This window comes from Nomia melanderi, chromosome 7, assembly GCF_051020985.1.
Source record: "Nomia melanderi isolate GNS246 chromosome 7, iyNomMela1, whole genome shotgun sequence".
Classification (NCBI taxonomy): Eukaryota; Metazoa; Arthropoda; class Insecta; order Hymenoptera; family Halictidae; genus Nomia; species Nomia melanderi.
In genome coordinates, this window is record NC_135005.1 from 8,408,631 (window position 1) to 8,429,438 (window position 20,808).

Below are 20,808 nucleotides of genomic sequence, written 5' to 3' on the forward strand. Positions count from 1 at the left end.
CTACATTTTAAGCTATTTATGTATATTCATGTATTACATACAGAGGTGTCAGTGAAATTATACGACAAACGAAGTTGAATGAAATTCAAAAACCAAACATTTTAACCCTCGCATGGCGGATGCATGATCATTTTGACTCAATTGTATATGGTATAAGATACGAAGTATGTACAAAATTTATGTTATAATCATAGGACACATACAACTACTTTATATACTAATTGTTTTTAATTGTAATAAATATTGTATATATGTAAACATATTTGTAATATTTTCAACAAATATTCCAGTGTGAACACCGCGAATAACAAATTTTTGCTACAGGTCACTCTGTCTCTGCATTCACTTGCCGTGTGGGTATCGAAGCGTCCATCTTCCGAGGGTTAAATGCTAATGAAGATATTAAATTTCGTGTAGTTTTGATAAAATATCTCTATTTTCAGAATTAGTTAAACAAAAATGTCTTAAAATAAAATTACGGTCAAGTAAAATTGCTTTGAAACAGAGCCAAACACGTTTTCAGTGTGTGTTCTCTAAAGTTAATGAAATACTGTTTGAACAATGTTCTTCAATCTTTAAAAATGAGCGAGTCGATGAAATATGAAGGAAGCTGAATAACCATCGAACCGAAGTTCCTTTTTCTGTGCCATAAATTTTGTATAGAATCGAGGGTCTCCCTAACTATAGACACCTGTCCCTGATGATGAATTATAGACTGTTTTTCCGTCAGTATTGGCTTGACAAGAATTAATTCATTTTGCATGCAAAGTTTCGCGATAAATTATCCCTGTAACCATTCGGATACATCGAATTCCGTTGATCAGACGAAAAATCCAGAATCCGCCGTAGAATTGAGTTTCATTATCATCGATTCTTGTATCCTTGACTATACCACTGATATAGCGGTATAAGAATAAACAGATATTTCATCTTATGGATTCATTTTTTTTACCGGTAGGTTTCCAATTTTCGACCGACCGCAAAAAAATTATTCGTATATGGACTGGGAATTTTTATGGTGTTTGATATATTGTTGATGTTAAACGGGATACTAGTAACTGGTGACTAACGCTTCTGAATTACTAAAAAACAATCGTAACATACAAAATAACCGATGTGAAATGAAAATATTTAATAATGTAACTAAGTTGATAATAGTGTAATGCAAACATTGTAATGCAAAATAATTAATAATTGTTCCTGCTTTTCTTTGCTACAAAAGAAAAACTCTACGGGAAAACGCTTAAGATTTTCGTGGCGCTTAACATGTTAATATATTCGCGCTGTTCAAGTAAAGGTTTTTGTAACATGATTTGCAAAGGTATGATTGATTGAGAACGGACCGAAGTTTTCTCGTTACCTTGTTATTATTAACATGTTTCATTCTTGAAAAGGACTGCTTCAACGATCCACGATTTTAAACTTCACAAATAGGTTTGATTCACATGCAGATTCGCATTTTTACAGTTAAGAATAGTAAGTCTATGACCAAATAGAATCTTATCCATCGTAACAGGTTCATTGAAATGGTGCATTGAAAACATTAAATGGAAGAAAAAATAATTTTTCTTATTTTGTTTCGTATAGGTATGAATAAGCCACAAACGTATAAAAATTCGCAAGTCACAGACAAGGTGAGCCGCACTAGCGTCGGGCAACAGTTACAAATAACTTCAATCCGATCACTATTTGCGAACAAAGAATACTTAGTTAACATATTCATCATTCGTTGTCAACCGAACCTGTGAGTAGCGGATAAGAACTATAAAGCGAAATAACGGATAATAATGAACACAACCCAATAATGGTAAAACTAACAAGAAAAGCTACCGAACTTGGAAACTCAAAAACTTCTGAAACTTTGCGGGTAAGTAGGGTAAATCAAGCTTAATACATTGCAATTTTACTTTTCCTGTCGAATTTCATTTTGAAGGGATGATATCACCCCTTGTAAGAAATGCAATTTTTTCTTCCCGGGGATTATCTTGAGAATGGTAAAAGATATCGAAAACCAGTTTAAACTAAATTTCTTCTTTCTAAAACAAGAAATTATTCTTTCGCGTCTATAAAATTTTACTTTGCAATTCTATATAGGTGTGAAAGAACAATGTATGTTTTGTGTAAACTTTTTTTCGTTGTAAAGTTTTGACATGTCAAAGTGACATTCGGCAGGAAAAATAAAATTGCAATCTATTAGGCTTGACTTACTCTACTTATACACAAAGTTTCATAACTTTTTTAATTTCCTGGTTCGGTAACTTCCCTTGTAAATGTTAAAGATTCAAATCATATTCAGTCAGCAACGAGACTCCAGAGGCTCCAAAGAATTGTCTGTCATTCCATACATTTCTGTCCTCTGTGCATTTAACTTTAACGATCAAGGTCGCCACATATACAAAACTCCAATACCAAATCTACAGTCCACTTTTATTTCGAATAAACAATTATTCGAAATTATTTGGAGTTTATATTAACCGTCATAGTGCTATACACGCATATATGCGTTTTCCGATCTTCTTAATCTCACACGTGCTATGATGACAATTTATAAGTGTAATATTCTACGAATTAACATAATTCATTGATCTTCAGATGAGCAAACAAATATTCCGTCCACACAGAATGTTTCGATTGGAAGTATTCAGCAGTCAAAGGACTAAGAAACAGCGTATAATGATCGTTACTGTCATTCGAGTGAAGATCCATTCAAGTAACGCGCAATGTTGAGCTTTCTCGCGAAAGGGAACGTTAGAGGACACGTTTTTTCGAGGGTCGCCGTGCAGTTCACGTCGAGTTTTGCGTCGTGTCGTGTCCTGGCGCACGTCGCATAAAATACGCGCGTTGTCGTTACGCATGAACATCGTGTCGTCACGTATTTATCGGCCTCCAAACGGAAGCCAAATAATATTATTCCGAACGCAGGCGTACGGTCGCACACGACGACGGAGCAATAGACCTCGCGTTACCATGGCACAAAAACACGGCTGGAATCGGGAACCTACGATCTCTCGGGGAAAAAATACGCAAATTTTGATGCGCTCGTTAACCGATCCGCATCGTTAGCCATGTATATACAGCGTACACGATTCATTCGGTTTCCATCTTTAGAGGCTACGTTTGAAATAGGACGGAGATCCTCGTAAACAAATTCGAACATTTAACTTCTTGCGCTGAAGATCAATTCAGAGATCCGGCGTAAAAATGTTGTTTTTTTCTACTAATGTAAAAGTGAGCTCAAATAGTCGTAACTCAAGCCCACTGTAAAGGGTTAAGCCTTCGCACTCTACAAATTTTCTGATTATATTAGATTGCGTAACAGGAAATATTGGATTTTTCTTACTCATAAATGTTTGTACTCCTGTTGTTATTCCTTTGTGTTTCATATAACCTCCTTGAACAGTTTCATTGGCGATTATCAGAGTAACTTTTTGCAAAACAATTTTTCGGAATTATGCCTAATAACAATTTCTTGCGTCGTTTTTTAAGAACATAGATTCCGCCAACATTCGTGTACTTTTCTTGTGGGAATTCGAACTTGGAAATAATGCTGCAAGTACCGCTCAAAATATGAATGAAGCGTAGAGAATACTGTGAATAAAAGAACAGTGCCTCGTTAATTTGCAACATTTCGTTTCGGTGATGTTTCTTTGCAAGATGAGCCGCATGGTAGTATAAACAGTAGTTTATAATGATGCCCCTCGAATTTATTCATTCTAAACATTCAGAATTGTTCAGAAAAGGAACATATTCATTAAAAACACGTTAGCAGAAGTGTATCGATTAGAATGGAGCATATTTTCATTGAATGAACGTCTTTTAGAACATCAAATAAGGACCTAATGAATACCTAACACTTTCTCAGTGAAGTATCGCCAATATTTTTCAAAGCTAAGGGGAAATTCACCTAAAAAAAGAATTCTTTGAAGAAACGAAGTCGAAAAATTGACTTTCGGTCACAGAATACCGTTTTCCACGCCACCGCGCGCAGAACGAATGGAAAAACCATCTGCGATACTCCAATAACGCCCGTAAAACCGATATCTCCTCGAATTTCAATCAACCGGAAGACTCCGGTGGTCGGCGCTCGCTTTTTGTTATTCGCCTCTCAATTAAAGTCTCATTCGTCACATGAATAATCGACACAACTATATAACGAAGGGAACAAAAACGTTGTTTTATGTCCTCCCGAGGTTGCTAATAACGTTGCGACGCGTAATTATTAAATGTTACGACGCTTCCTTTTTTTTATCGGTGAAACGTTTCTTTTCGGGGGAAAAAAATGCGAATAGATTCAAAGGAAAACTTCGAGACTACTTATTAATCACGACTTTTAAGCCGCATACCAATGTATTGCGACGTACGGTGGGGTATTATATAAACCAAAGTAAAACAAAGAAAAATCATATGTTTAGCTAAACAAATTCATCCTTGAAAGAATTAGTATCATTTCAAGCTTTAAGATTACGTGTATAGTCGTCGAACACAGATAATTGGTTAACATTTTGCATTCCGTCGGCTCTATTACAAAGGACATCATTCGCGTTACAGCTGCCATTGAAATCATGAGATTCTTCTTTTGTAGCAGAATAAAGCAAAGTGACGAAAGACATTGACACGTTTGCGACCACGGTCAAATTTGAAATACAGTAGGGCTCTAAGTTACGTTCTACCGATTTACGTTGTTTCGCAGTTACGTCGTCTTCGCGTAACGCGGTAGTTAATTGTGTCCAACCAATATTTCTTGCTCCACGTGTTTAGTTTTAACTGAGTCCGTCTGAAACTTCCTGGAACGAAGAATTCGTCTTGCGATACATTAATTTTATAACGTTTTTATGGGTAAATAATCTCAGGACTTATAGGAATATATTTACAGTAATCATCAGTGAGCAAGTGTAATTAATCAAGAATTAGGATCATTATTCTAGTCTAATCTAACGTAATTGTATAATGGAAAATTCTATCAGTCTCAAATTGCAGCGCAGAAGGGTTAACTACTTCGATTCAGCATCATAGTCCGGTTTGTCGCTTCTCTTCAGGTTCATTTATCGCTGCGTCGGTTTTCCTCGAGTCATTTATCGCGTTATCCGAGTTTCTCTTCAAGTTCACGTTTACTATCATCTGCTCGCTGCGAGATTTTTCTTCGTCGCGTTCGTCTTCCTGCTCGACTTCCTCTTCTTCATTTACGGAAGACAGCGGCCTATCAATCGGAAATGTTATCGGGGGTCGCGCACGATAAACGCTTCGGCCCTGTGAATTTCGCGTCGATTACGTGAATCGCGGGAACCCGATAAAAATTCCTGTTGCACACAACGGATTACGAAAGCTTAAAATTACTCGTAATATACAACTTAGTATTTCTACAATCTTATATTTCTTAGTCCTCGTTATTGCAAACCGATTATAATACAAGACTTTCGAAGTGGGTTAAAGAATATTATACCGTGCATAAGAAAATAAGCAAAAGTAATTAAATTGTATCTGAAATCCAAGTTCTCCTTTTTCATCTTGAAACATTCAATTATCAATTATACTTGCTCGTCAGTTGTTTTTTATTAATTTATATGATATACATAATCTGTATAATCTAAATAAAATATTAACGGAATACAATCAGTAGGTACTGTATACTTGTAAAGTAACGAATACATCGTAGGATTAATATACAAAGTCCCGTGATGTTTCTGCTGCGTATGAAAACAACATTCTTAGTGATTTGCAGTAAATTTTCTCAACGGGAACGTTATTTCTCTTGCACCATGCAAAGATAATTCTAGGATCAATGTAGTATTTTATCGCGGTCTCTGGTGAAACTTCAAAATTGTCATGGACTTCAAGGTCTAAAAAATCATTCATTTCCTCTTCTTCATTGTCTGTAGATGTGTCCGTTTCGTCGTCTTCATTGTTTGTAGATTTGTTCGTCGACTTCTCTGGACGTTCAGTATTTCGTGCACGTTTATGATTCAAGTATTTTGCAACTTTTTTAAATTCGTTTTTAAGTACGTTTATTTTATAATTTTCATCTTGTTCAGCTAAATCAGTGTGTTTACTTAATAGATTCTGTAGCATCTCCGACGCATTATACGTTCTAAATACTTTCACAGAAAGACCCTCCATCTGTTCTCTCAAGTATTTATTTAGCATTGTTGGATTGATTTCATTGAATAATTTATCGTCATTATTTATCGATTTTTTAAATTCTAGTAAATTTTTGTACACATATTCTTCTACTTTCACATCCTCCTTGAATGGTATAAAACTTTTACCTACAAGTAATTACATTATTACAAAAACGTATGCGTATTAATCTAAGTAAATTAATAAAATTCCGTTTAATTTTATTGCAAAGAAAATTAATATACCTCTGAAATCAAATTTCACCCAATGTTCCTCTCCCTTTTTGTACGGTGTAACATGTTGCCCTTGCAAAGTACACAAACCTATCGTACCAGATGTGTTTTCAGAGCCAACTCTCAGAGCCAATTTATCCATAAAATACACAGCAGTACCTAGTTGCTTGGTTTTCTTGTCTTGATCGTTACAATCATTTTCGTACCGTTTACGAATATCATCTAAATGTTCTTTTAAATTCTGCGCAATTTCATACTTCCTTCGCGTCGTAGTGCTCCAGAATTTGCAGGACGGATGAAAACGAACGTACTTGTTTTTTCCATCAATGCTTCCTTTATAACAAGCAACCCATGCGTTGGTACGTTTCGTTACAACGTCTTTCCAACCTCTGTTCAATTGTTTTTCGCGGTCAGAACAATTGATAACAACATCTTTAGGCAGTATTCTTTTTTTCAATTTACCTCTGTTAGGACCCTTCCCTTTCAATAAATCAGGTTGTCCTATCTTAAAAGAGGCTAGTTTTTCTTTCTTTCCGTTTAAGGTACAGAAACCATGCTCTAAGGTAATCTTTTCTTCTTCCTCCTTTTCCCTCTCCTTCCTCGTTGTCTCCTCCCTCTTAAGATGTTCTTGTATTTTTGAAAAATCACACTTCTTCAACTTGAGAATTTGTTTCTTTTCGTCCTCATTCATTACCCCCCTCCACTCCAGGAAGAAATTATCGTCGAACGTACTATCTGTAGTGTATTTACTATTCAATACCTTTGCGTATAAAGTGGCAAGCTCCTCTGCCTCTTTATCCAAGTCCTGTTCCTCACCGTTGTAATACAACTTCACGTCAGAAGGAAGGGGATCGTATGGAGGTGCAATCCATGGTCCCTCATATTCCAAAGATTTCCATTCGTTGCACATCGCTGATAGAAAATAATGTCTATGTGGAGTTACAATCCGTGGTATATTGTCGCGTTTTATCGAGTAACTGCGCTAGTTTCCGCGAGTTGCAACGCCAAGTGTAGTATATATTTATCTACTACGATGATGTCAGCTAATCGTATGAGTCAATGCTAGAGCAGTCATCGGAAGATGTTTTCTAACGATTGTGATTCAAAGTTTCATATTGTGAATCGTGGTTCGCAACTGGGGACTTACGTCTAAATGTAAAATACCGGTAATGCCTATATCTCGGAAAATCAGACGAACAACCTACCAAGTTCAACGCTACGTTTACGGAACGCGTCAGTTTAACGCATATTGCATTTTATAAATATTATTCGACAAGTATTTGCGTCGATTTTGATTGACGCAATTACACGAATGTACATGGTAATTGTCCATTTATAAACGTATAATTTTCAAAATTTAATGCAACGAGCATCTATTTTTCTGAGAATAATAGAATTAACTGCACGATAAATGTCCGTAAACCTAACTTTGGAGGAACTTGAATGTTTCGAGTCGCTGAAGTTTTCTTACAAGGAAAAATGCATCGAAGATTATCGTCAGCGTTTATCAGAAGCTCATTGTACATGACAGGAGGGGATTGGTGCCGGTATAATCTTATAATCTTGTAATCTTTTATATCTTTCTTTCTTGCAGCACGCAAAGAGATCCTTCATGGCGTCAACGGAGAATTCAAGGCTGGCGAATTGGTCGCCATTATGGGTCCCTCGGGTGCCGGAAAGTCGACTTTGTTGAACGTTTTGGCTGGTTACACGTAAGTGTTCAACACTCGATATCAAGTTATGCTTTCACTGCCCGTAACGAACGGTTTGAACTGTGAAATAATCGTTGAATAACGATGAAAAAATTACATAATTTATAAATTATTATGATATCAACGAACTTGTGGGATACTAACATTGAGTAAGACATAACAATTACATCATTGATGACCTGATACTTACCTATTGCCCCGCATGAATCACTACGCTGTGATTTGAATTAATTTTTATCTGAATCTTATTTAGTTAACTGTGCCATACGATTATGATATTCTTGCATTTAATATTTAATTGGACCCTGGCGAATTAATCGAGTCTATATATTGTAAATCCTAATAGCTACTAAAATTCTTGCCGTAATACTGGTAATTGTGTTATTCGACTATATTCTCGCGTTTAGCCTTCAGCTCAATCCTAGTGATTTAGTTAAGATCATTATGATATTAAATAATTGTTTTCATTGTACTCAGTCCAATCAAATGTAAGTATTGTAAGATCATTCAGTCCCTTGGAGTTGTTAAATCTAAATATTTTATAAAAAATTCAAAATTCATATTCCATTGTTCTTCCTTCACATGATTCTGCGAGATCAATAATTTCTTCATCGATGAAACGCATAAAGAACTAAATTTAAAAATACAAATTTGTTCGTTAGGATGGATTATTTTTACTGAACCAGTCGAACTCCAGAAACATAAGTATACCGAGTTTTACCAAAATCATGACTTTAATCAATTAAAGAAAAGCGAGTTAATTATTATTACATATATTATCAATGTGTAAAATTGTGTCCCACGATTTATGCTTGCTTGTCGAGGATTGTCGAGCTATATCATTCCATTGCCGATCGATTTGTAGGAACGCTTATTATTAAAACCTTGACACGATCTTCATTATTCATACGCGTACACGTGGTAGATCAATAGCATGTTAGACGGATGCACGACGCGTTTAAACGCACTGTAATCATTCCTTCATTGTACTCACGAGGGAATCGTCGACCTTTCAAACTCCTGAAAGTGGGTCGATGCCTTTAGTTATCGTAAAGCCATCGTTCTCCGGTTTTCCTACCTCCGCCAGGTGTCATAGTTTTACGTTTAGAGAATCCTCTCCTTCGATTTCGAAAATTCTTCGTTTCCACATTGAAACCTTTTCTCCTAGTTCGAAATTTCTCATTTCCCGTATCAAAATTCTGTATTTTGAAAAACCTTCTTTCTCATTTGGAAAAATTTATTTGTTTAACCATTTACGCAGAACACCGACTAAACTCAATCATTTTTATATTTCCTTCTGTATAATTTCTGTTCTCATGACAACTTGATGGAGTTGCACCACACGTCCATTTCTCCAATCATTAAATAACATTTCTTAAACAAACTGATTCAAAACTATTATACCAACACAGAATGTGATATATTAACCGCCCCGTCGTTATCGAATTTAAACAGTAACATTTTATAATTTATCTAATACAAAAACGTGTGTACACACTTCTTTAATAGGTTGCATTGAAGCATCTCACATAAGAACAAAGTTTCCTCTTACACACGTTACAAAAAGTTACAAACTTCTTGGTTAAATCTTCAGCTTTTTGCTTTTGAAATATTTGTTTGATTAAAGTCAAGCTAAATATGACAAGGTGCTAGGTGCAAGAATTCGACGGTGCTCTGTGAACCGTAAATCCATCCTTCCACAATTCAGCGTTTTTTTATTTGTTCACTCTTGAGCTCGATTCGATTGTAATATAGGTCATAAACGAATGCTCCGATAATATTTATATGTACCGCGGAATAAAGTTCATGAGGATGATTTTTATTCGGTTCTTTTTACTCCGGTTTCGTAAGCGGTTTCGTTATCGAATCGAAGAGTCAGAAGTGCAGTGTGCTCGCGCCGCTGCAACGGATCGAGCTCCGGACCATTTAAAGTGCACTGAACATTTGATTAAATCATGAACCATAACTCGAGCTCGTAATTGAGCCACGAAGGAGCGAGGTGTCTCCATCGAACCTTTAATTTCTTTCTCGGCGCGATTCGCTTGGAAAAGTCAATGATCAGTAGAGAAATATTCGTGAATCAATAGAAAACAATAATATTCGTCGTTTCTAGTTACCTGTATTCATCTATGTATATACTTGCATTCATTTGTTCTGAACTAAGGCACCGATTTTTTTTTCTAATGACTTTTAACCTTTTTTTAATAGTCTTTTAAACAGTTACCTCTGCTCGACGAGTATATACGTCATCTGAAAATCAAAATGGTACTAATTCCTTCAATTATCAATTATTTATTTTTTCAGATATACATGTATTATATTCAGTTATATCATTTTATATTATATTCAGATATACATATTCTGAGTGCATTTGGCCTGCATTCGGCTTGCGTTTGACGAGTATACACATCATTTATACACATTATTAAATGATTTCACAAATTTGTTCATTAGCATGGATTATTTTCACTGAACCAGTCGGTTGATCGACGTTTCGTTACACGATCCAAATAGAATGAGTTTCTTCTATTTTCTTCCAAGAAGAAAGTGCTTATGAAAAGTCTTAATTTTCGCCGTTAGTCCATTGAGAAAAAGGAAACGGTTTAATTACACGCTGTTGTTGTTCGTTTAATATGTTAACTAAGTAATTGCAATTACTGTTATTCCCTTTTTATTCTCTCTTTGCCGAGGTTTTTGCCCCATGGGTACTTGTAATCAGAAATTAAACTAGTGCTGGTAATTACACGTTCAATGTTTCTTATTAAAATCACTACTCTATTCGGGACCGTGGAAACGCTAACGTTACTCTGTAAAATAAATATTTTTTGTGAATGAATGAAGTGTCGCTAATTGCTTCGCTTCGGTTTCCGTATGCGTGAAGGTGATGAAAGACATTTATCGTTTCAGAAATGGGAGTTTAATTATCGTAAAAATCTTATAAATATAAATATAAATATAAATATAAATATAAATATAAATATAAATATAAATATAAATATAAATATAAATATAAATATAAATATAAATATAAATATAAATATAAATATAAATATAAATATAAATATAAATATAAATATAAATATAAATATAAATATAAAGATAAAGATAAAGATAAACATAAATATAAATATAAATATAAAGATAAACATAAATATAAACATAAATATAAATATAAATATAAATATAAATATAATTTTTGCTAATGGTATATGCTCCTTGAACCATCTTCAATGGCAATCGGTTATTAGAAATTCTCAAACAAATTCTTCTTAGTTTCCTTTTTTCTTGAAATTGATTTCACGCTCTTGTATCTTTCTGTGACGCTGACCGACATAAGCACAGTGTGTTACTGACATGATCTCAGCCGGCCAATGGCTTAAAAGTGAAGAGTGGCAAGGGAAGACGTCCACTCGCGGCGCTCGTCCCGACAGTAATGGCGGAATTACTTTCGGCACGTCTGTGTTACTGGCCAAGCCGCGAGCTGAGGTGGAGTGTGTGAATCCCCTTACCCCTCTTCATTTTTGAGCCACAGTTCAGCTGAGATCATGTCATTAACGCACTGTATATATGTATGTACATACTACTTACCAGTGTGATTTTCATAACGAGCGAAAAAAAAACATGCAAAACATAAAGTGAACTTTCTAAGCAATACCTACTGTCCACAGACAACGTTTCTTCACGTCTCCTTCGAACTGAAGGGACAAGTGCGGCAAGAGGGCACGGATATTCACGATGAACGTTGACGCCTCGGTTTCGACCGCTTATAAATTCATAAACAAAACACTATCCCCCGTTAATTAAAATTTCTTATCGATATTTAAGCTGTAACAGTTCTCTAAGAAAAAAAGTATGCCATCTCTTCCCAACTTACCTTATAAATCACCTACTAATAAAAAATCTACCCTTGTAAATAATGCTATATACCTAATGCGGTGACATTCAGCAAGATAAACGTGCAATAATGATAACGCGACTCAGTGAAATAATTCCATATTATATTTCTTTCATTTCTGTGTATTGTGCTACGCGAAATCGTGCGGCATTCAACGTTTTATTTAGAAATCCGATCACGTTGCAGAGTGAGGGGTGTGCGGGGGAAGATTCTGGTGAACGGAAAGGTTCGGGTTGCGTACAGCAACGGATGGAAGAGGACTTCATGCTACATACAGCAGGACGCTTTGATGAGAAACAGAATCACTGTTGGGGAAGCCATGACATTAGCCGCTCACTTGAAACTCGGCTATACGATCAGTTCGGCCTACAAGCACACTCAAGTTAGTCGAACGTTTCGCTTCACCTAGAATGTACATTTTCCCAAGTGAGATAGATAGTTCAATTAAATTATAAAAATCCATAGTATAATCTAGAATCTATATAATCTAGAAGAATCGAGACAATAACTTCTAATTTTGTTGCAACTAGATTTTAGATTATGCTATGGCTCATAATTTTGTTATATACTACATTTCACTTGGAAAATTCCAAATATATAGTAGCTCGTCTTCTCCTCCCATTTTCATTCGAGACAACAGAACTTTTTTGTTCAAGAAAAAAAAAAGAAATTTGGCTTTACCCGTGCTCTACTTCGTTTCGACTAGAGACATAATTCTTAACTCCGTTGCATGTCGTTAGAAAAATTTCAAAATAGACCCAAATATCTATATATATAGCTCCTGTTCGTTGCCCTTTTCATTATAGAGTATATAACAATTCTGCTCGTCAAGTGAATGAAAAAAAAGGTGCTGGGGAAATTCAAATGAAACAACGATGGTCGTGGTTAACGCGCAGGATACCACGTAATTAGTCTCTCTTCTACTTTCACTTATACAGGGTGTTGACTAAAATTGGGATCTAACTTCACATTTAATTCGATACAGAAGGATTACAAAATTGGGTATTCAATATGAAATATCGTATAACAAAGCACATGAAACGTTGATATGGAATAATTCTGTTCTTTAATTTATGCGTGATTTTTCTTTATTTATGTTCGCTCCGAAATACATCAGTGATGTTCCATTAGAAAGTGATGCATATTTATAGCGAGCGCATTTGCAGGGTGCAAGGGGTGAAGCCAAACAGAAAATATAAACGCGTTCTGGCGAATTGTAAAAGTTAACTGGTTTCTAAACAAAAGTGTGCGTGCGTGTGTGTCTGTCTAGTTTTGAATATTTCATTTTTTATTAACATGTTAATCGTGTCTCTAGGTTTTAGAGCTGCTCGAGTTGTTGGGATTGAACCACTGCTATGACACTCTCTGCGGAAAACTGTCCGGCGGTCAGAAGAAGCGGCTGGACGTCGCCCTGGAACTTTTGAGCAATCCGTCAGTATTATTCCTCGACGAACCGACAACAGGTAATTACGAAACCACGCAAAATGCTCGATAACTCGCAACGAATCTGATCATGTTATGCAACCACCCGCAGAACGAGCAAAATCGTTCGGGGAACGTAGTAGAGCAGTCCGGGGTCAAAAGTAACAGTCTGATTTTGGATTATGATTGCACAGAAACTATCATGTTTACAACAAACACTTTTATGCCGAAATCTTACATAGCTGCCTGACAATATTCAGTTACAGCAGTTCCATTTTGTGATAAGTGATAGCCGAGAATCGATAGCAATATTTTTTGATATCATAATTTTCGGGTATGAAAAAAAAAGTAATTATGTTCATTACATATGTGTATATTGATATTTTTATAATATTAATATTAAATAATATAATTGTTATACTATTATAGTATAAAATTATATAATATTATACTGTATTTTATTAATATTAATGAATATTATTTGCGTATTTACATAGTCAGAGCTTGAATATACTTTAATTGTATTTCAATTGTACTTTAATTGTACATCAAAACTTTGAATACAATAGACTTCGAATTATTCGCAGTGTCACTTTTGCCTGTAACGTACTACTGACATTTCGCGATCGAACGTAATCAATTTCTGCAACAGTGTATTCTTATTGTACAGGTGTTTATGTACGATTATTATCTTCGTATTTCAATGTTCTGCTTTGCAAATTGATTGAAATGTTTGCGAAGGTCGGTGAATGTAAATGAAGCACGTGCTTCTGAGTAATTTTTAGCCGCGAGCATTTCATTTTTTTCTCGATATGCTGCACATCACATCAGCTTCAATTTTAACGTCCTAATCGTATATTAAATAACTAAAATCGAATTACTTTATAAATATTCTCAAAGAAATTAAGTAAGTTAACGAGTTAACGAAAGATAATGAATTAAAAATTAAATGTAAAATTTCAATTAAAAAGAAAGGAATTCGTACAAAAGTGGCAAAGACAGAAAAATACGTGGTTAAATATGTAAATATGTTAGTAAATATGTGTTGACTGTTAGGACAAACGAACATGAGTGAAGTATCCAATTAGTAGCATCTTCTGAATTATTTTTCAACCTTTTAACTACTATACCCCACTATAATGGCTTTCGTGTATATCATCTTTTTGAACGGTACACCACTATAGCGGCACAATTCTTTCTTTATCATCGATAGCTGTGCATATTGTAATCTAGTCTATCGTAATTACGCAGTGGAAAATCCTATCAATCTCAGATCATAGTGCTACATTTATGATACGCAGACCACGTCAAACCTTGCCGTACAAAGGTGCAATAGCTTGGCGACTAGTCCCGCCGTAGCTAAAATGTTAAAGCATGAATTAACGTAGGTATTCGAGATGAACAAATCGTACGGCATTTTCCAGGCAACCCAAATTTGTTAAGAGAAAAGACGATTACGAGGAAAATTCTGTGAAATAGGTATCGCAAATAGCAACTTCGGAAAGAGTGATTTACGTTGTCATAGAGATAATTACTGTAAGTTGAATTATGCACGTTGAAGACGTCATATTATTGAAAAAGTAGCGTGGAGTACAGCTTGTACTCATTGTACCACTGATCCTTAAGGTTGAATATCACTTCGATGACACCAAATATTCATATCTGACATATATGAATATATAAATAAATACATAAATATATAAATATTTTAAATACAAAGTTGCAAACAAATAATTTAATTATCCAAGTAAAAATTGTTTATATAAAAGTGATGTGACTGGGAGTTTCAGTGCCTGGTAATATTACAGTAAATGACTGATGGAGGCTCGTCCTGAATAATAGGTAATCACGAGTATCACTATTTATCGACACGCGCCTGCAAAGGGTTAATTGTGTCATTTTGAATAACGGAAGCTTAAATATCTCCCAAACCCAATGAGTTCTTCAATATTAACAGGTTAATATATTTTTTCTATAGAAAATTACAATTTTTCAGTTACAGTTCCATTAAAAAGAAAATCTTGATTTTCACGCTCCTATTGAAAGTATTCGAAACCTTTAGCAAGGGAAGCTAAATTATATATATTGAACTCTGAAATATTAGAGGAAAGGAGAGCCATGTATTATGCATGATCGGGAATGGTAATTAGAAATAATCGCCTGTAAATCACCGGTAATTAATGTATAACCCCCGATTTATCATATTGTGCGTAACATATACATGTATTTTAACCCTAGGTAAGTAAACATTCGTTTAAATAGTCTACCACCCTCCGCCGCTTTTACGAATTCAAACGCAGCAGCATATTTTTAACATCTACCAAGATTATAATCGTTAATTTTGTACGCTTTTCTATTTTCTAATTATAATCTAATAATATATCTCTTAAGCTGTGCTACCGTGTTTGAAATAAATGGACGAAATATAAAAAATATGCATGTCCTTAATTCGTAGTCTACGAGTTGAACGTTTAGTTACATGGTAACACTAATTTAACACTAGATCTACCGTGCATTTAATACGATTAACATGTAATCCTTATAAAAATTGTAACAATAGATTCTTTCCAGTTTCTTTAAACACGCATTATAAATTGCGATATAAAAAAAAAGCGAAACTGTTTATGGTAGTTCCAGTGTTGAGTTTTGTTATCTACGGTTAAACAAATATAATGTACAAACATTATTCGATGAGGCCGAAAAATCTGTGCGAAAAAAGTTGTTTTGTCCAACTAGCACCTCAATTAGCGATAGTGTGCGCGTTTGGGAGGCAAAATGCCCCATAGTACGCCGGACGGATACACGCGTAGCGAATGGGATGAACGCAGAACATCTGCGAGCGATTAGGAGACTGGTAAAAGAGTACCTTCGAAGTTTTGCTTCACGTGAGAACGTACAAGGTCTCCGATGAAACGGACACACGGGTTTCGTAACTTTTCTACTCGTAGGTACACGTGATTGCACACCGGACGCGTTTATCATTCAGTTGCACGCGTAGAAACCAGTCGATTTATCTCATTCGTCATTTACTTGTTCAAGTGATGCACTATGCATCGTTTCGATTTGATTTTGCAATTTTATAGACTTGAAAGAACAATGTATTTCTTGATGAAACCTTTTTCCCCGATCTCTTACCGTTCTCAAGATAATCCATGGGAAAGAAAAATTTGCATTTCTTCCAAGGGGTACTTTCATCCCTTCAAAGTGAAATTCGACGTGAAAGGGCAATGTATTAGACTCGACTTGACTTAGGCTTTAATTTAGGCTTAACGAAAAGCTAAAGCGAAATGAAAAACAATGTGTATTTGAAAAAATACGTAATTGATCATTAAAAAGATTGATACCATTTTGCGTTTTAAGATGATGTGTACACTCGTTGAACGCAGTTAACCGATTAAGTCGACTGAGTCAAGCCTGCTTAGCTTGATCAACTTAATCGAATTCAAACGAAATGTTTCTGAGGTACCACCCAATTAAAACTCTTTGCACTCGGAACCATCCCGGACGTTACCTATCAGCAACTCGGCGCCACTTTGTCGCGAAAACATGCACCTACGAACCGTCATATTGTACAATATAGCTTTGAAACCAAGTAATGTATTACAATGATATTTGATTTAAATGAATTTGTAGATATCGATGAACATATATTTTCAAAAACATCAAAATTTTATTTCTTATAATTTTCTGTAGCGTGATCAATTTTGTGAGCTCACTTCTCACGTTCTCTTCCGACGTAAAACCGGCTGATACTTTTTTTATATGTATCTTAGTAATTGTACCATATCTTGATTTGATTTCTTGTGCCATTTCAACAGAAAGCTTTAGGGAAACATGCAGTTCTCAAAAAGTTGCGCTGGAATAAGTTGATTCCCCGTAACTACTAATAAACTTTGATGTCCCATGAAAGAGACCAGCCGAGCGCAAAGGGTTAAATGGTAACCGTAGCAACTGAAAATAATAAACAGACTAATAATCGAAGTTCAAACCTAGATACTAGTAAATTCAACAACAAAGAGGACACGCAACAAATATTTATAACCGACAAAAGCACGATTCTCGTTTCAGGCTTGGACTCAGCGTCTTGCAGCCAGTGTATAGCTCTACTGAAGCGTCTCGCTAAAATGGAAAGGCGTACAGTGATATGCACAATACACCAGCCGAGTGCGTTGCTCCTGGAGATGTTCGACGTTATTTACTGTGTCGCGAGCGGCTACTGCATTTATGCGGGTCCAGTTAAGTCGTTACTGCCGCACATGTCCTCAGTCGGCGCAGATTGCCCAGCTTATCACAATCCGGCCGACTTTCGTAAGTGGCGCAACGTTTACCTTGGTACCTATCGGAATGCACTGAAACGCGATAATAATCATTCACGGCGGTAATGATATGTTGCAGTGTTAGAAGTCGCGATCGGCGATTACGGTATCAGCGTCGAGAAATTGGCAGCCGCCGCCGAAACTATTTTCATAGACGACAAGTCGACTGTTACGTGCCCGTTGAAGACAAAGGAAGAAGGTATGCTGTTCCCTTTCCCGTAACTATCCTCCTACGTTAACACTTCGACTGCCACGAATTCGAGGGACACCATCTTTTATATAAACTTTATTTTTAATATCGTTGGATGTATGATAGAAGAAAGATACTAGAGCAATCGTTATTTAAGAATCTCGACTGCTTCATTCCTGCTTCATTAAGAAAACTGTTTCGACTGCACAGAAGTTTTGATGTGTGTTTACTTGGCAGTGAAAGTGTTAATACACCCTTCCTGTTAACTAATAAAATCTATCATGTTACGTTTATAACCGTTAGGAAGCTTTGCATTTCGATTCTGCTTTTATTTTTCATTTTTATTTTCGATCCTGAGGATAACAAAATTTCAATGTCACATTAGTATTCACTAGAAAGCAAATGATCTGTTATTGCGAATCTCGCGATCTGGTTCGCAGTGAAAACGAGAAGTCTAAGTTGACAACCGACGTACGCGAGGAGAAAATCCGAATGTAAAATTGGTCGAGTTAGCTATGTAATTTAGATTGTTCTCCGTAAAGCTGTATTATCCTTAATAATTAACTAGCAAAACGGCATTCTATGTTTATAAGTTTGCGTTCAAAGTTAAATATTATTTATCGTAAATCCCACTGGATATTATCAGCCAAGGGAATAATAAAATCACTTATTTCCAACTTCAAATTTCTTAATTTAGAGAACACTCAGGAACCACCACCACCAGCAGGATTCCTCGCGCAGTGTTACCTACTTTATAAGAGACAGCTGCTCTGCCTGAAGAGGGACTACACATTACTGGTAGTGCGTCTTCTCTGTCATCTGCTAATCGGAGTGATCTTCGGCTACCTGTACATGGGAAGCGGTTATAGAGCCAACGGTGTCCTGGCTAATTACGTCTACCTGTATGGATCGCTGTTGTTGATCGTGTACACGGGAAAAATGGCTGTCACACTTGCCTGTAGGTACTTAATCGATAGCCCGACGTTAGGGTAGCTGATGAGCTGCACAACGGATTCGCTATAAATCCTAGATGGATTAAAGATATCTTCCCGAAGCGTTGAGTTAACTCCTTGCACTCTATAGGCTCCACTACAGTTATAAAAAATCGCTGGTCCTCTAAAAATTAAAAACGTTGTTTCGAAACGAACTATCAGAAATTATCACGTCTACAGATGATTTCGCTTAGTCTTGCGACAGCTAATTTAAGTCCCTCGAGTGTGAATAACCAGAGGTCACTCTCCATGGAGCAATGTCCGAAATCCTTCCCGTTGTAAATAATCCAGCGACCGAAATTCATAAATTACACTTTTGGTTTCGTCTTTTTACGGTTAGGTCGCCGTAAAACCGGCTCTCGGAGTTGCTCAATTTGTCTCACACTCGCGCACCCGGCTCCAGTGTGCATCAAGGAAAAACAATGCACAGTTAGATCACCGTTCAAGCGTGTAACACTGATTCACCATTTTTATAATGAGCGTGCGACCCCAATCAGTTTATTCGTAGGTCATAATATGAAAGGCGCCTGTCACGGTTCTGCCAGAATTCGACTTCCCCGAGTCGTTTCAACGGGAACAACGGTTCAAAATCTAGGTCAAGAAACACGGAACCTGCACAGTCCTATCTCCGGTCTATTCGCAATCCGCGGAATAGTTAACAGATTTTTTAGTATAGTCGGTTGCGTGAAAATTTGCGCCCCTAGATCTGTAAGAACGACGCGCGATTTAGTGAAATCAATTGAGTTGCTCGAGTCAAATTCATTGAGTCAGTTGAGTGATTAATGTTAAATCGTTTGAGTCAGCTATGCGATTTAAATTGTCCAGGTGTATTTGCGTCAGTTCAGTTAACTGAGTATATCTAACTAAATTTTAAATACTGAATTGCATGCTTGTGATCAACTGGGAACAGTGACAAATGGAAACGCCATGCGTGAATTTGAGAAACATGGCGTACACCAGTGCCTCTCAAACCTTTTGTGACCCAACGTATTTGTTTGTAACGGTGCCACGACCTAAATGTTTAAATCGTTTAACAAATGCCTCGCGTTGGTACAAAACAGTGGCTGTCATATCAAGATCCATTAAAGATTTAACGTGGCCGGAAAAGTTGAGAAACCCTGGTACATACAATCGCTGCATGTCTCTTTAAATTGCTGCCATAAACGGACAACGTTCGTTCCGTCCACTTTCTTTTCCTCTTATCCTTGTTAGTTTTTTTACGGAAAGTGTTTCAAGGTGAACTCAGCCTGAACTTCATGGTTCACATACTTTGAAGAAAGTGGAAACAGCTAAGTATCGATGTGTTGATGGTTTCCTTGTGAACAGCATAGTATACACGATCATCGGAACGGATCGTTTTAAACCGGTTCAGGCATTAACGCACATAATATTTGAGGAAAACATTTTAACTCTTAAAATTTGTTAAAAGTTTTTCAAGAAAATACGAATAAGAATATTGTTTAAAAAACTCATTTATTATTTCTCCTTTGTATTTTTCAGTTCCACAGGAAATGCGAATTCTCTCGAGAGAATACTTCAACCGATGGTACAGGTTAGCGCCATACTATATCAGCATGCTACTGGTTGAGATACCGTTCCAAGCGTCTTGTGCCGCGACCTATTTAGCCGTCAGCTACTGGCTAACAGGGCAGCCAGTGGAAACACCTCGGATCATCTCTTTCATGGTCGTCAGTATAGCAGCTAGCTTGACAGCTCAAGCTTGGGGCTTCTTCATTGGGGCGACTACGCCAGTGAAGGTACACGCTTTCTCGGCTACATGTCCCAAACCAGTGGTTTTCAAACATTTTCGAGTTGTGGCACGAATCTTAAAATTCCAACGAACGTTGGAATGCTAAACAATTCTTTTCCTGAAAAGGGGATGGTAGATCACTTAAGTTTGAGAACCCTTGAATCGAACAGTGTTATCATATTCA

General features: G+C 36.2%; 2 protein-coding genes across 5 annotated transcripts in view; one reads left to right on the forward strand and one right to left on the reverse strand.

Moving 5' to 3' along the window:
- The window catches only part of LOC116424369 (ATP-binding cassette subfamily G member 4), a 50,143-nt gene that overhangs the window by 24,270 nt on the left and 5,065 nt on the right, over positions 1-20,808 (forward strand). For 2 of the 4 annotated variants that reach the window (XM_031970669.2, XM_031970670.2), the window contains 7 exons: positions 7,942-8,059; positions 12,141-12,336; positions 13,270-13,417; positions 17,445-17,684; positions 17,772-17,891; positions 18,580-18,840; positions 20,375-20,631. In XM_031970669.2, the coding sequence (XP_031826529.1) occupies positions 7,942-8,059; positions 12,141-12,336; positions 13,270-13,417; positions 17,445-17,684; positions 17,772-17,891; positions 18,580-18,840; positions 20,375-20,631 (1,340 nt within the window). The other 2 variants (XM_031970671.2, XM_031970672.2) reach the window with 2 other exon arrangements.
- LOC116424371 (DNA topoisomerase 1-like) lies at positions 4,937-7,375 on the reverse strand. Its single transcript, XM_031970673.2, has 2 exons — positions 6,360-7,375; positions 4,937-6,263 (listed from the first exon to the last, which is right to left on the reverse strand). Exons 1-2 carry the CDS (start codon positions 7,255-7,257, stop codon positions 5,656-5,658), a joined length of 1,506 nt encoding a protein of 501 aa, XP_031826533.1. The 5' UTR covers positions 7,258-7,375; the 3' UTR covers positions 4,937-5,655.

What these genes read in the sequence shown, in the direction of transcription:
- LOC116424371 (XM_031970673.2), bottom strand. Translation starts at nt 7,257, where the DNA reads ATGTGCAACGAATGGAAATCTTTGGAATATGAGGGACCATGGATTGCA. An exon ending in GGTGAAATTTGATTTCAGAG is followed by an intron (nt 6,264 to 6,359) that starts GTATATTAATTT and finishes AATTACTTGTAG; the next exon opens with GTAAAAGTTTTATACCATTC.